Source organism: Lepidochelys olivacea (assembly GCF_965140295.1).
Source record: "Lepidochelys olivacea isolate rLepOli2 genome assembly, chromosome: 21".
NCBI lineage: Eukaryota > Metazoa > Chordata > Testudines > Cheloniidae > Lepidochelys > Lepidochelys olivacea.
This window is the reverse complement of record NC_140431.1, coordinates 16,008,641-16,023,420: the sequence shown is the minus strand read 5'-3', so window position 1 is coordinate 16,023,420 and position 14,780 is coordinate 16,008,641. Positions and strand designations below refer to the sequence as shown.

General features: G+C 46.2%; 1 protein-coding gene across 1 annotated transcript in view; it reads left to right on the top strand.

The window, feature by feature from the left end:
- Positions 1 to 14,780, top strand: part of IGFN1 (immunoglobulin like and fibronectin type III domain containing 1) — a 75,650-nt gene that overhangs the window by 39,561 nt on the left and 21,309 nt on the right. The window contains exons 22-23 of the mRNA XM_084611588.1: positions 155 to 481; positions 14,004 to 14,629. Coding sequence (XP_084467714.1) covers positions 155 to 481; positions 14,004 to 14,629 — 953 coding nt within the window. The remainder of the gene's footprint in view (positions 1 to 154; positions 482 to 14,003; positions 14,630 to 14,780) is intronic.

The following is a 14,780-nucleotide window of genomic DNA, read 5'->3' as shown; positions in this document are numbered from 1 at the left end:
AGAAGGAGCCATGAACGCTCTCCTGACCTGGGGAGCAATTTTGCAGGGTGGATGCCAAATGCAATTATTAAGTGTTATGGGTGGAGGATGCTTCTGCACCCAGCCTTTAAGTCCCCTGGAGTAGTCGCTTAGTGTGTATTTATGTCTCTTATAGATGAGTTTAAAGTCAGACTACCCAAATACAGGAGGGTGAATCAAAATATGCCTCCAAGATTCCTCCTCCAATTGAAGCCCCATGTAGTGACCACAGCATTTGATTGTCACATGAGCTGTGCAGTGAGTGGCTACCCAAAACCTAAGATCACCTGGTACAAGGATGGCAGGGATCTCTCAGAAGACCACACCTTCTTCAGTACAAATGACTTTGGTGTCTGCTGCCTGGTGATCCCAGGTGTCACGAAGAGAGATGAAGGAGAGTACAAGGTGGAAGCCACCAATGAATTGGGCCATGTGGTCAGCAAAGCCATGCTGATCATAAAAGGTAAAGTGATCTTGGTCAAGTCTCTTAGTCTCCCTGCCTCAGTCTGCATCTGTCAAATTGGAGATAATGCTTCACAGAGTGGTTGTGAGGATAAACACGTTACAGATTGGGAAGAACTCAGATACTGTGGCGATGGGGCCAAATAAGTGCTATAGAAAGGCAAATTTGGAATCTACTGAAGGATGGTCTGTATTCAGATGAGAGACTCCAAGAAAAAACAAGGTGCCACAAGGAGCAGAGTGGTGGGCTCAGCAGGGTGCACACTCACTCTGTGCTGATCCCAATGCCCCAGTGCAGTGCTAGAGGGCCTGTGATGCTGGAGATGCAGCCATCAGATGAGAGAGAAAACCAAGGTCCTGACTGCTCATGGTTATTAGAGATCCCAGAGCACTTATTGGGTCTAGTGCGTGGGTGATGGTAGCAGGCTGTGATATGCCGGAGGTCAGACTAGATGATCTGGTGGTCCCTTCTGACCCTATGGATGGCTCCTGGCACATCATCTTCTGTGTACCACCCATGTGTGTGATGTAAGACAGCATTTCATTGCCACCAGGGCATCTTGCAAATGGCTACCATGGGGCGCTATTTGCCAGTTCAGTACAACTTTATATTGGGTAGTGTTTACCCAGAATGCTTTACAGAGTTCAATTATAAATCTACAAAGACCAAGAGTGACAGAGGGAAATAGAAATTAAGAAACAGAGGCAGAGGAGAGAGGCTTTCAGCTGAGACTGGAAAATAGATGGAGAGTCATAGATTTCAAGGCTAGAAATGGCCATCACGATTATCTAATCTGATCTCTTGCATAACACAGGTCATCACACAGTCACTGATGCTTGTATCGAGCCCATAACTTCTGCCTGGGCTAGAGCATATCTTTTTAGAAAGAGACATACAGTGTTGATCTAATGAGGTAGAATCACAGAGAAGCTCTGCCAGATCACAGAATCATAGACTTTAAGGTCAGAAGGGACCATTATGATCATCTAGTCTGACTTCCTGCACAACACAGGCACGGAATCTCACCCACCAACTCCTGTAACAAACCTCTAACTTATGTCTGAGCTATGAAGTCCTCAAATCATGGTTTAAAGACTTAAAGGTACAGAGAATCCTCCAGCAAGTGACCCGTTCCCCACACTGCAGAGGAAGGCGAAAAACCCCCAGGGCCTCTGCCAATCAGCCCTGGGGGAAAATTCCTTCCCGACCCCAAATATGGCGATCAGCTAAACACTGAGCATGTGGGCAAGACTCACCAGCCAGACACCCAGGAAAGAATTCTCTGTAGTAACTCAGATCCCACCCCATCTAACATCCCATCACAGGCCATTGGGCATATCTACTGCTAGTAGTTGAAGATAAATTAATTGCCAAAATGAGGCTATCCCATCATATCATCTCCTCCATAAACTTATCAAGCTTTGTCTTGAAGCCAGATATGTCTTTTGCCCCCACTGCTTCCCTTGGAAGGCTGTTCCAGAACTTCACTCCTCTGATGGTTAGAAACCTTCATCTAATTTCAAGTCTAAATTTCCTGATGGCCAGTTTATATCCATTTGTTCTTGTGTCCACACTGGTACTGAGCTTAAATAATTCTTTTCCCTCCTCGGTATTTATCCCTCTGATATTTCTAGAGAGCAATCATATCTCCTCTCGGCCTTCTTTTAGTTAGGCTAAACGAGCCAAGCTCATTGAGTCTCCTTTCATAAGACAGGTTTTCCATTCCTCGGATCATCCTAGTCGCCCTTCTCTGTACCTGTTCCAGTTTGAATTCATCCTTCTTAACATGGGAGACCAGAACTGCACACAATATTCCAGATGAGGTCTCACGAGTGCCTTGCATAATGGTACTAACACCTCCTTGTCTCTACTGGAAATACCTCGCCTGATGCATCCCAAGCCCGCATTAGCTTTTTCACGGCCATATCACATTGGCGGCTCATAGTCATCCTGTGATCAACCAATACTCCGAGGTCCTTCTCCTCCTCTGTTACTTCCAAGTAATGCGTCCCCAGTTTATAACAGAAATTCTTGTTATTAATCCCTAAATGCATGACCTTGCACTTTTCATTGTTAAATTTCATCCTATTACTATTACTCCAGTTTACATGGTCATCCAGATCTTCCTGTATGATATCCCGGTCCTTCTCTGCATTGGCAATACCGCCCAGCTTTGTGTCATCTGCAAACTTTATTAGCACATTCCCGCTTTTTGTGCCAAGGTCAGTAATAAAAAGATTAAATAAGATTGGTCCCAAAACCGATCCCTGAGGAACTCCACTGGTAACCTCCTTCCAGCGTGACAGTTCACCTTTCATTGTGACCCGCTGTAGTCTCCCCTTTAACCAGTTCCTTATCCACCTTTCAATTTTCATATTGACCCCCATCTTTTCCAATTTATCTAATAATTTTCCATGTGGAACTGTATCAAATGCCTTACTGAAATCGAGGTAAATTAGATCCACTGTGTTCCCTTTGTCTAAAAAATCTGTTACCTTCTCAAAGAAGGAGATCAGGTTGGTTTGACATGATCTACCTTTTGTAAAGCCATGTTGTATTTTGTCCCAATTACCATTGACGTCAATGTCTTTTGAATTTTTCTCCTTCAAAAATTTTTCCAAGACCTTGCATACTACAGATGTCAAACTAACAGGCCTGTAGTTACCCAGATCGCTTTTGTTACCTTTCTTAAAAATAGGAACTATGTGAGCAATTCTCCAGTCATACGGTACAACCCCTGAGTTTACAGATTCATTAAAAATTCTTGCTAATGGGCTTGCAATTTCATGTGCCAGTTCCTTTAATATTCTTGGATGAAGATTATCTGGGCCCCCTGATTTAGTCCCATTAAACTGTTGGAGTTTGGCTTCTACCTCAGATGTGGTAATATCTACCTCCATATCCTCATTCCCATTTGTCGTCCTACCATTATCCCTAAGCTCCTCATTAGCCGCGTTAAAGACTGAGGCAAAGTATTTGTTTAGATATTGCGCTGTGCCTACATTATCTTTAACCTCCACTCCATCCTCAGTGTTAAGCGGTCCCACTTCTTTCTTTTCTTCTTATTTATATGGCTATAGAATCTTTTACTATTGCTTTTAATTCCCTTTGCAAGGTCCAACTCTACATGGCTTTTGGCCTTTCTCACTTTATCCCTACATGTTCTGACCTCCGTAAGGTAGCTAATCCCTCCCATCTTCCACTTCTTGTAGGCTTTCTGCTTTTTCTTAATCACCTCTCTGAGATGCTTGCTCATCCAGCTTGGTCTACAACTCCTGCCTATGATTTTTTCCCCCTTTTCTTGGGATGCAGGCTTCTGATAGTTTCTGCAACTTTGACTTGAAGTAATTCCAGGCCTCCTCCACCTTTAGATCCACAAGTTTTTCAGTCCAATCCACTTCCCTAATTTCCTTAATTTTTTAAGGTTAGCCTTTTTGAAATCAAAAACCCCAGTCACATCTATTTTTGTTTATCCTTCCATTTAGTTTGAACTGAATTAGCTCATGATCGCTTCAACCAAGGTTGTCCCCTATAATCATTTCTTCTATGAGGTCCTCACTGCTCACCAAAACCAAATCTAAAATGGCATCCCCTCTTCTCAGTTCAGCAACTATTTGGTGAAGGAATCCATCAGCTATCATATCCAGGAAAATCTGAGCCCTATTATTGTTACTAGCACTTGTCCTCCAGTCTATATCTGGGAAGTTAAAGGTTTCAGAGTAGCAGCCGTGTCAGTCTGTATTCGCAAAAAGAAAAGGAGGACTTGTGGCACCTTAGAGACTAACCAATTTATTTGAGCATGAGCTTTCGTGACCATGAAAGCTCATGCTCAAATAAATTGGTTAGTCTCTAAGGTGCCACAAGTCCTCCTCCTTTTCTTTTTGGGAAGTTAAAGTCTCCCATGATCATACAATTCCCATTAGTATTTACTTCTTTAAAAACATTAAAGAGGGCTCTATCCATATCCACATCGGATCCCGGCGGCCTATAGCCCACCCCAAGCACTATCCCAGGGGAGGCTCTAGTAGCTTTCTTCCCCCATCGCTTCTTATTTCTTTACAGTCTACCTCATCATTGATCTACAATGCTACTCCACCACCTTTGCCTTTATATCTGTCTTTCCTAAACAGCACATCCCCTTCAATACCCGTACTCCAGTCGTGACGACTATTCCACCCTGTTTCTGTTCTCCCTGGAATATCCGGTTTCCCTTCCTGCACCAGTAGCTCTAGTTCCTCCATTTTGTTACCTCGGCTCCTCGCATTGGTGTACAAACATCTTCATTCCTGCTGTTTGGCCTCGCTCACATTCTGTACCCGATTGGGCACAGGCATTCTACCACCAATATTACCTATTAGATTGGTATGTACACTGCCCTTCCACCTTATGTCCATTCTCCTACCCATGGCTGTATCCTTTCTTACTTTGTTTTCTTCCCTCTCAAAGAGAAAAACTGGCGTGGAGATTACCTGGACATCTCCCAACCTTCTCCCCTGAATTCCTAGTTTAAAGCTCTCTTGATCAGTTGTGCCATCCTCCATCCTAGAAGTCTGTTTCCCTCATTACTCAGGTGAAGTCATCCCGAGAGAACAGTCCTCTGTCCATGAATGCTTCCCAGTGGCCATACATCCCAAAGCCCTCTTTATAGCACCACTGCCTGAGTCATCTGTTGAGCATCATAATCTTGTCACACCTTTGTTGCCCTTCTCTAGGAACAGGCAGAATCCCACTGACGATCACCTGAGCCTCGATTTCCTTTAGCGTCTTCCCCAGCCTGGCACAATCTCCCTTGATACGTTGCAGTAAGAATCTAGCGGTATCATATGTTCCCACATGAAGGATAATCAATAGATTCTTTCCCGCTCCCATTAGGATCCTCTTCAGCCTCAAGTCCATATCCTGTATCTTAGCACCCGGCAGACAGCACACCCTTCTGTTCTCTGGATCAGCACTTGTTACAGTCCTGTCTATTCTTCTCAGTAATGAGTCCCCAGTCACGTAGACCTGCCTTTTCCTGGCAATGGTGCAATTCTTCAGTCTATCCCCTGTTCCATCTGGCCGCAAGTCCTCTCGGTTTCTATTGTCCCTTGCAGTCCTCTGCAACCCATCCCGTATCCTCCTGGGGTTCATATTTGGTGTTATCTCCAATGACTCTTGCCCTCTTCCAATAGGACTATCTGCTCTTCTCTTCTTGCTTGGCCTCTCACCTTTAGTGACCACCTGCTGTGCCCCTTCTTCATTTTCCAACTCTGTAAACCTGTTCCTGAGCTCTTTCTCCTTCACTGCCCTGTCTTTTCCTCTGCCTGGTTCTCTTAGTCACATGCTTCCACGGTCCACTTTCCTCACCCAGCAGTATCCCCTCAGAGTTCTTTGGTCCTGCTTCCATCTGCAAATCTGAGCTTTTCCCTTCAGCCTCATGTCTTTGCTCCATCATCCACTCGAACCAACCAGTCTCCCCACCTGCATCTCCAGTCCTCAGAATTTTTCTTCCATCAGCTCTATCAGGCGGCACTTCATGCAGATGAAACTCTTTTCAGGATCATGTACATGCCGCAGCTTCTACATCCAGTCATCTTCATTGTGTCTTCCACTGCTTTGGTCACTACCACCGCTGCCTCTGTATCTGTCATAGCCTTCCCACCTAAGTCCTGTTAGTCCGGGAAACACAAACCAAACCAAAACACCACCACCCACAGCAACAGAAACCCCCAGTGAGCACCAAAACACCACACCACACCACACCACACCAGCCTACCTGTTCCTTTGCCTGGCTCTTAGTCTTCCCCGCAAACTCCCCCATTTCCAGCTCTGTTTGCTGGCTCCTGGGCTGCTGCAGCTGTCTGTGCCGCTGCCTGACTGGCTGGCTGCCTTTATAGGACCCCTAGTCAGAGAAGCCCCGCCCCCTAATCCGGGCTCAGCTTCTGTCCCAGCACACTGCCCCTCCCAGCCTCTATAAATACCAATACAGCTGGCAGAAGCTGCAGGAGAGAAGACTCTTGCACAGCCATAGCGAGAGTGGCTGAAGCAATAGGGAGAAAGCTGGGTCTAGATGGACAAAGAAAATGAGAAGGTGAGTACAGAAGGGGAAGGACATGAGCTAGGCTGGAGTGAGTTCCTCACGGGGATAATTCAGGATCCAGATCAGAAATGAAAGAAAGCCCGTGGAGTTGTTTGAGAATGAGTGTGATGGAGCAGGGATTCTGTATGGGCAAGAAAAGGAAGGCACCAGCATTCAGCACACATTACTCAGTTTCTAACTCAGTGTGCACTCTGGCAGAGCTCTTACTGAAATCAGTGACTAAAGAATGAATGAATGGACCTCTGGATCTGGCCCACTGGGAATAATTACTCATGGTACCATGACATGATTCAACAACTCACAACAGGCATGAAATTAACACTAGTCATTCTTGCAGATTGGAAGAGCCATGCATAAATTTAGGCTAAGTGCCCTGGTCACAGAACAGATTAGTCTCTCAAGAGACTCTTCACCTCCAGAAATCTCTAGAGAGACACTTTTGTTTTACTTCTGCAAAGCATATTCAGCATTTCAGCCACAATATTTGTACTCCACAAAATAAAATAAGAAACTTTTGAGTCTAGAGTGATCCTGGGGAAAATCATTGGATTTTCTACCTGCTTCTAACACTTATACAGCCTTTAGGTTACTTGCATCAGTCACAGAGAAATCCTGGGCTGGGAAAGCCTTCTAAGTTCCAATCTTGTCTGTATGGACAGACTGACCAATTCCTCTCTGGTGCAGCTCCACTGATTTACAGCAGAGATTAAGTTGGCCTGCTGTTACTTTTCACTCAGACACAGGTTTAAAGTACTAAAGTTGAATGAACAAGATCAAACGTCAAGGGAGCCCTTGAGCATACCCTACCTGTATTCCCAGAACATAGTTTGGTTCTCACAGGAAAATTATAGAACTGAAGAACTGGAGATGAGAAGATCAATTAGGTGACAACTAGGCAATGCCCCTAGGGGCTAGTGCATGGGTGTTCTCTACAGCATATTCTCCAGTTAATTATAATTGCCCCAAGTAGCTCTCCCACCACTTCCATTAGGAGACCATGCCACAGCCTAACACAGCTCACTCATATTCAGCCTAAATGTTCCCTTTGTTGATTTCATCCCGTTACTTCTACTTACATGCCTTTGTGACACCCTAAGTAATGCCTCTTCCTCTTTGGGTATGTCTACACTGTGCTAGCTTTGAGGGAGCTAGCTCACTAAAAATAGCAGTGAAGTCAGGGTGGCACTCGGAGAAGCACAGGCTGGCTGCCCAAATACAGACCTGTCCCAGAGCCTGGGTCTGTACGTGAGCAGCTAGCCTGTACCAGCAGTCAGGCTGTTGCAACTACCCTGCTATTTTCAGCAAGCTAGCTTGATCACAGTTGAGAGGTACCAGAAAGAAGGCTGGAGAAGATCAAAGCCATCTCGGGTATGCCTACGTGTGATGCAGTCACACCTCCTGCTTGCAGTGTAGACATACACTGAGGAGCTTGTACCTTCTAATCATCATGTTTCCCCTTAGTCATAGTTTAGCCAATCTATATGTATTGGGTTAAATTAATGCCTGGTGCAATTCAAAACATCTCAGCGAGATTACACCAGGGAAGAATTGGGCTCATTTGATAATGTAATCTTTCCTCATAAATCACTCCTTCCAGCCCCTTAACGCTTTCAGTTGCTCTTCTCTGTATGCCTTCCAAACTGCCTCCATTCTAATATTGAAGACCCTCATGTTATCTCTCTCTCTCTCCTAGATCCCTCCTTCTAATGTGACCTGCCTGAGGAGGCTCTGCACAGCCATCCGAATTACAAAGCTTTTATGTAGAACTGACACAGTACCAAAAAGCTACAAATCTAGTTTGATAACTAGCTGACAGTCTCAGGTTGTCTCTTGTTTTCTGATCCATTGGATGTATCTTGAGCATTGTGCTGCATGTGTGTGGGAGAAAACAAAAGCTTTTAGAACAGCAAAATCTTTTCAGAATGGATGTATGATTCTGTACAACAGCCCTCCAAAGGGGAGAAAGATGGCCTTCCAAAGCAAGGAGAAACATAAAGGACGCAGAAGGTGAATGTGGAGGGAGAACTGTAGGTAGGCAGAGTTGGCCAAGAGTGAAATTTTCATGGACACCACAGGCATGAGACATCATCCTGCAATGCCAAGAGGCCACTTCCACTTACTGATGAACCAGGGCTGAGAAATCTCTTGGAAGCAGAAACTTTGCTGGGAAGCTCTTTGAAGCCGACCTGCTTGGATCTGGATTTCTGATCTCTTGTCTCACATGGTTTGGCATTGTTCTGTTCCCTTTGTTTTAAAACCTCTGAAGAACTGGGGATGCATCCGATGAAGTAAGCTATAGCTCACGAAAGCTTTTGCTCAAATAAATTTGTTCATCTCTAAGGTGCCACGATTACTCCTTTCCTTTTTGCGTATACAGACTAACACGGCTGCTGCTCTGAAACCTGAGATTTTAATGACAGGTTTCAGAGTAGCAGCCGTGTTAGTCTGTATTCGCAAAAAGAAAAGGAGGACTTGTGGCACCTTAGAGACTAACCAATTTATTAGAGCATAAGCTTTCGTGAGCTACAGCTCACTTCCTCAGATGCATCTGAGGAAGTGAGCTGTAGCTCACGAAAGCTTATGCTCTAATAAATTGGTTAGTCTCTAAGGTGCCACAAGTCCTCCTTTTCTTTCTGAGATTTTAATGTAATCCTTTGTCTCCTGGCAAACATCTAAGATGTAGATAGATATATTTTTTTTAGCCTGGTGTGTAACAAGCTACACCAGGCTTCCAAAAGTCCCCATTCAGCTAACAGCAATTCTGCATTTATCTTATTGTCTATGGAAGTTAAGTGTATTATGCTCTTTACCCTCCAGGCTGAAAACAGTATCTGTCTACATAAAAACAAAACAGCCACAAAGTTGGCAGTTTCTACAGGCAAATAATAGCAGGGGGTGCTGTACGTCAGCATTAAGGTGCACTGGCAGAGGTAAGTGAGAGACCAAGACACGAGTAGCAACGATCAGGGTACATGGGTAGAGCCATGCTGCACTTCTCAGCACTATGCTCCTGTCCTCAGTGCTACTAACCAGGATGTAGTATATTTAATCCAACAAATTAATGTTGAAAATATAATTGCTCCCTGGCTCCCACCATCTCTACACTACCTTTGATACAGTGCAGTTAGATGGTTAAAACCTTGCATAAGAATCCACTTGAGTCCATTGAGTCTGCACTGGTTGAATGGTTTGATCATTGAATGGAGGCTGAAGGACTGAGAGCAACAGTTTCTGATAAAAGCCCAGAGAGAGCATCATAGACTCTGCTAAAGCTGTTGCTCGGTGACAGATTCATAGGAAACAGGGCCGAGCCAAGAATCGGAAACTGGTGGCCATTGGATCCTCAGCCAGCCAAATGCTTGCATGGGGCTCATGTTATTGAAGTGTTTCCCCTCCTGTTAGGGCTTTCCTTGTGCTAACGGTGTACAGAAATGGCAACGGTGGGTCAAAGTGAAATTAAATAATAAAAACCACATTGCATAAGCGGGAGTCTCTCTTCAAAATAAAAATAGCAGCTGGCTCCTGAACGTTGATTTCACATACTCTGCAACCACTTTTGTGTGTATGAATAATTCTCTCATACCTGCTGGGATTCCTGCCAAACTTTGATGGAACAACAAATCCATCTAGGTTTCTATAAGGTTGCCTATAACTGTAGTATCTGAGCACCTATGAGGCATTGGGAGAATGATGGATTGGAAAGTCTAATTTACATATGCTTATACAAATTAGATACAGAGAAAATATAAGGTATACATACCCTCATGCTTCTCAGCATAAACCAGCCACCAACTGATGCAGTCAGGAAGAAATGTCCCCTAGAGGCATGTTATTCCATACTTCTCCACTATGGGAATTCTTGTATCTTTCTTTGAAGTGGCTGGTACTAGCCACTGTCAGAGACAAAATATTGGATTAGGAGGGCCTCATATTTGATCCAGTCTGCCAATCCCTAAATTCCTGTATTTGTCCTTCTCACAGACAGAGAACTGAGAGATCAATAGAATGGTCTCCAAATTGCCTTCATGGTTTCTTCTTTGCCGGGGGAAGGACAGTCTGCTTGAGCTTGGTGCTTGTCTACCAATGTGTGCAGGCATAGAACAAAGACCTCAGTTAAGCAGCCACAGAGCTTAAGCAACAGCACTTGTAAAAGTACTGATGGTTGAGGTATCCTGGTAAAATAAGGGTGGCTTAGAGGAATCATAGAATATTAGGATTGGAAGGGACCTCAGAAGGTTATCTAGTCCAACCCCCTGCTCAAAGCAGGACCAATCCCCAACTGCATCATCCCAGCCAGGGCTTTGTCAAGCTGGGCCTTAAAGACCTCTAAGGACGGAGATTCCACCATCTCCCTAGGTAACGCATTCCCATGCTTCACCAACCTCCTAGTGAAAAAGTTTTCCCTAATATCCTAATAAGCAGAACCTGTGAGATTCTAGCAGGTCTGACCTCAAACAAAGTAGAAAAAAAAACAGATTGCAGTTGTTAGACTGCATGAAAAAGATTAGACTGGAAATGTCTTTTAGCTCCATTAGCATTGAATCAGAACATGCATTTAAATGTCCTAATGTAAACACCAATGAAGTTCCCCTTCTCTCTTCAGGCATAATCCTCACAGCTGTTACCTAGCGACCAGAGAGAGAAAGGTCTCTCCTCCCTCACACAACCTTTAATGTAATTAACCACACAGCATCCCTGTGAGGGAGGGCAGTGCTATTATCCCCATTGTACAGATGGGCAACTGAGGCACAGAGAAGCTAAGTGACTTGCTCATGGTCACACAGGAAGTCTGTGGCAGAACAGGGACTTGAACCCAGGTCTCCAGCTAGTGTCCTAATCACTGGGCCATCCTTCCTCTTTGGGACTGAGGTTCCCAAATTACCCTCTGTCCTACGAAAACCTCAAACTTTTAGGGGATATGTTTGGTCCATTTGTACAAGGGCCTGGATCTATGTATTAAATACAGCAGGGTCCACATGCACATTCTTTATAGAGTAATCATTGGCCCGTGCCTCGTCCAGCATGAGCAGCACCTTCAATTCTTCATTTCTTACATGAACAGACCAGATGGGAGGAAAGCTTGAGCACGACCCTTTCCAGACCAGTGAACTGTAAAACAGGCTTAGTTACGAGACAAGCTTTAACATGCTCCTGAAGGAATACTGAACTGCATAATGCTAATACCCTGCACTTACATAGCACTGTTCATCTGACTTGGACTTCAGAACATTTTGGAAAGGTGGGTATTATTCTCATCTCCATTTCACAGAGGATGAAACTGAGATGCGACTGGCCCAAATTCACACACGGAGTCAGTAGCACAGATAGGACAAGAACCCAGGAATCTTGACTTTGGGACCCTTTAATCTGTTTCTTGGAACCACAATGTAATGCTCAGAAGAAATAATAATAATAAACACACTATTTCTGTCATTATCCAGTCGGAGTCTATAGAACTGGGATAAGATACGACTGAGATTTCTTAATGAAAGAGTCTGAGAGCTGCATTATAAAGGTCTAATTAAAAGGCTAAGTAATATTGCAGGTTAACTAAGGCAACTTTTGAAGATGATCTGTGAAGGGGAAAAATTGGCCTTGAGCCCATTTTCTGTTGCTTTATGGTGCACAAAGAAGGCCTGAAAGGGGTGGGTTCTTATTTCCTGTTCATTTTTAGATAAGAAATTCACATGCTGTCCAGGCTTGAAAGCTCTATGACTGAAAAAAAAGCATACCTGGTAATAAGATGAGAAAAAAGAGAGAAAGTTGAGCTGTTAAGAAAAGAGAGGATTTTTAATCAGACTGTTTAAAACTTTTTGGTTATTTGTGTTATTTAACTTCCTACTTGCATTCAATGACCAATTAACATTTTGGATAAAGGAAGCCTTTGATAAAATCATCTCTATCTCCCTTCAATTAAAGTGTTAAGAGCTCATAATGAGCATCCTTCAGATCAAAACCAGATTTGAATTACCTGAGGGCTTGTCTACATGAAAAAGTTTTGCCAGTTTAATTAAGGTGTGATTTAAAAGGATTAGTTAAACTGGTTCAAATCCCTCACCGGCTGCTCTTATTTTGGTCTAAGAGCAGCTTATTTTGGTTTAGTTTGTTGCTTGGGAAGAGATTTAAATTCAACTGAAAAGTCAAAACTAATTTAAATTAAAATGGTAAAACTTCTCCATGCACACAAGGCCTAATATTTCTAAGCTAAAATAACAAATTGGGAAAATATAAAACAAACAAAAGATTCATAGATACTAAGGTCAGAAGGGATCATTATGATCATCTACTCCGACCATCTAGTAGTATCCATGCTGCAGTATGCAGATCCGAGTCCAGCCAACCATATCCCAGACTTCCTAGTGCCGTCCTGAAATGCACCCACTCTAGCCCTTGGTTCATGGCACGGTGTGGGAAAACTTGACTGTTCACCAAACTAGACTGTCCAGAGGACACAGATCCTTGGCCCATAGGATTATGGGATACTTTTGGTTAACTGCCACGGCACAAGTCCAGTAGGTTTGCATCTACACAGCAAAGCTATAAATAAGCCTTGAACCTTGGGGTCTAGCTTGAGTTCAGCCCCTCTACCTCCCACGGGGTCCTGGAACCCTGGGCCCAAGCCTCAGGTTAGCGTGATTTGTGTGTAGACCGGTAGGGGCGAAAGAAGGGTTCGACTGGGGCCCGAGTTCAAACCCCAGCTGACATGCAGTGTAGACACACCCTTTGAGTGCCAAGTTAAGCCCCCACGGCTGTCACAGCAGGCTAGGGAAAACCTGGATTTGTGCTGGAAATGGCCCATATTAATGATCACTTTAGATAAGCTATTACCAGCAGGAGAGTGAGTCTGTGTGTGTATGGGGGTGGGGGTGAGAAAACCTGGATTTGTGCTGGAAATGGCCCACCTGATGATCACTTTAGATAAGCTATTACCAGCAGGACAGTGGGGTGGGAGGAGGTATTGTTTCATGTTCTCTGTGTGTATATAAAGTCTGCTGCAGTTTCCACTTATGCATCCGATGAAGTGAGCTGTAGCTCAGGAAAGCTCATGCTCAAATAAATTGGTTCGTCTCTAAGGTGCCACAAGGCCTCCTTTTCTTTTTGCGAATACAGACTGACACGGCTGTTACTCTGAAACCTGCAGGCTAGGGGGGGGTCAGCTTTGCCCTGCCTTGGACTCCGCACTGCAACCCAACCAGCCCTCGCCCATCTCGCTCCTCCTGGGTGGTTTTTGAAGCGGCCCGTCCGCTTTGCCGACCGGGCCCGCCCTCCTGCAGCCTGCACCTTCCCTGCTTGCCGCACACCAGCCCCTTCCCCGTGGGGCCCTGGGCCGTGGGCCGGGCTCAGTTTACCTGCCCGCCCAGCTCCGCTCCTGGGCTTTCCGCTTTCCTCATTGGTTCAGGGCTCTCCCTTGGACCCAATCGCAACCCCTTTGCCCTGCCCTAGTTTTCTGCCCGCTCTTCGGCGGAGGAGGTGAAAAGTTTGGCTTTCGGCCTCAACTTTTCGGGCGGCCCCGCGAAGCCCGCAAGCGGACCGGGGAATTTGTCGCCACAGCGGGAGGCAATGCCCCGACTGCCTCGGCCGCGTTAGCTGCGCTTGGGGCGGGCGGCGGTCGCCGTAGCCGGAGGCCCCCGCGCACTTCGCCTTCGCGGGCGCTGCGCTGCTTCGGAAACTTGCTCGCTTTTGCATTCGTCGCCCGCCTCGCCCCCGCTGGGCGGACTGCCCCCGCGGCGCGCCCGGTCCCGCCCGCCCCTCCGCCCGCGGGCAGCATGGCGGTCAAGCGGCGCAGAGGCGGCCGAGGGCGGGCTGAGAACGGCGCGGGCGCTCCGGGCTGGACGGAGGAGCGGGCGGCCGCGGGTCCCGGTCCCGGGGAAGCCTGGGCTTGGGGGTGCCGAGCCGCGCTGGCGCTGCTGCTGCTGGGGGTGGCCGCCGCCGGGGTGGCCCTGCTGGGCTGGCTGCTGGTGCACCAGCTGGGGGCCCTGGAGCAGCTGCGGGAGGCGCTGGGGAAGCTGCGGGGCCGCCTGGCCGAGCTGGAGGCGTTGCGGGAGCAGGAGCAGGGGACGAGAGAGCAGGTAGCGGGGTGCTGGGGGGTGGGCCAGGGTCCGCGGCTCCGGCAAGGGGGGGGGGCGACCCTCAGGTCTTGGGGGGTGGGGTGGGGTGAGTGATTTGGGAGCAGGGGGCTGTTGTCTTTACATGCATTGTATTCGAGTGTCTCGGGGTGGG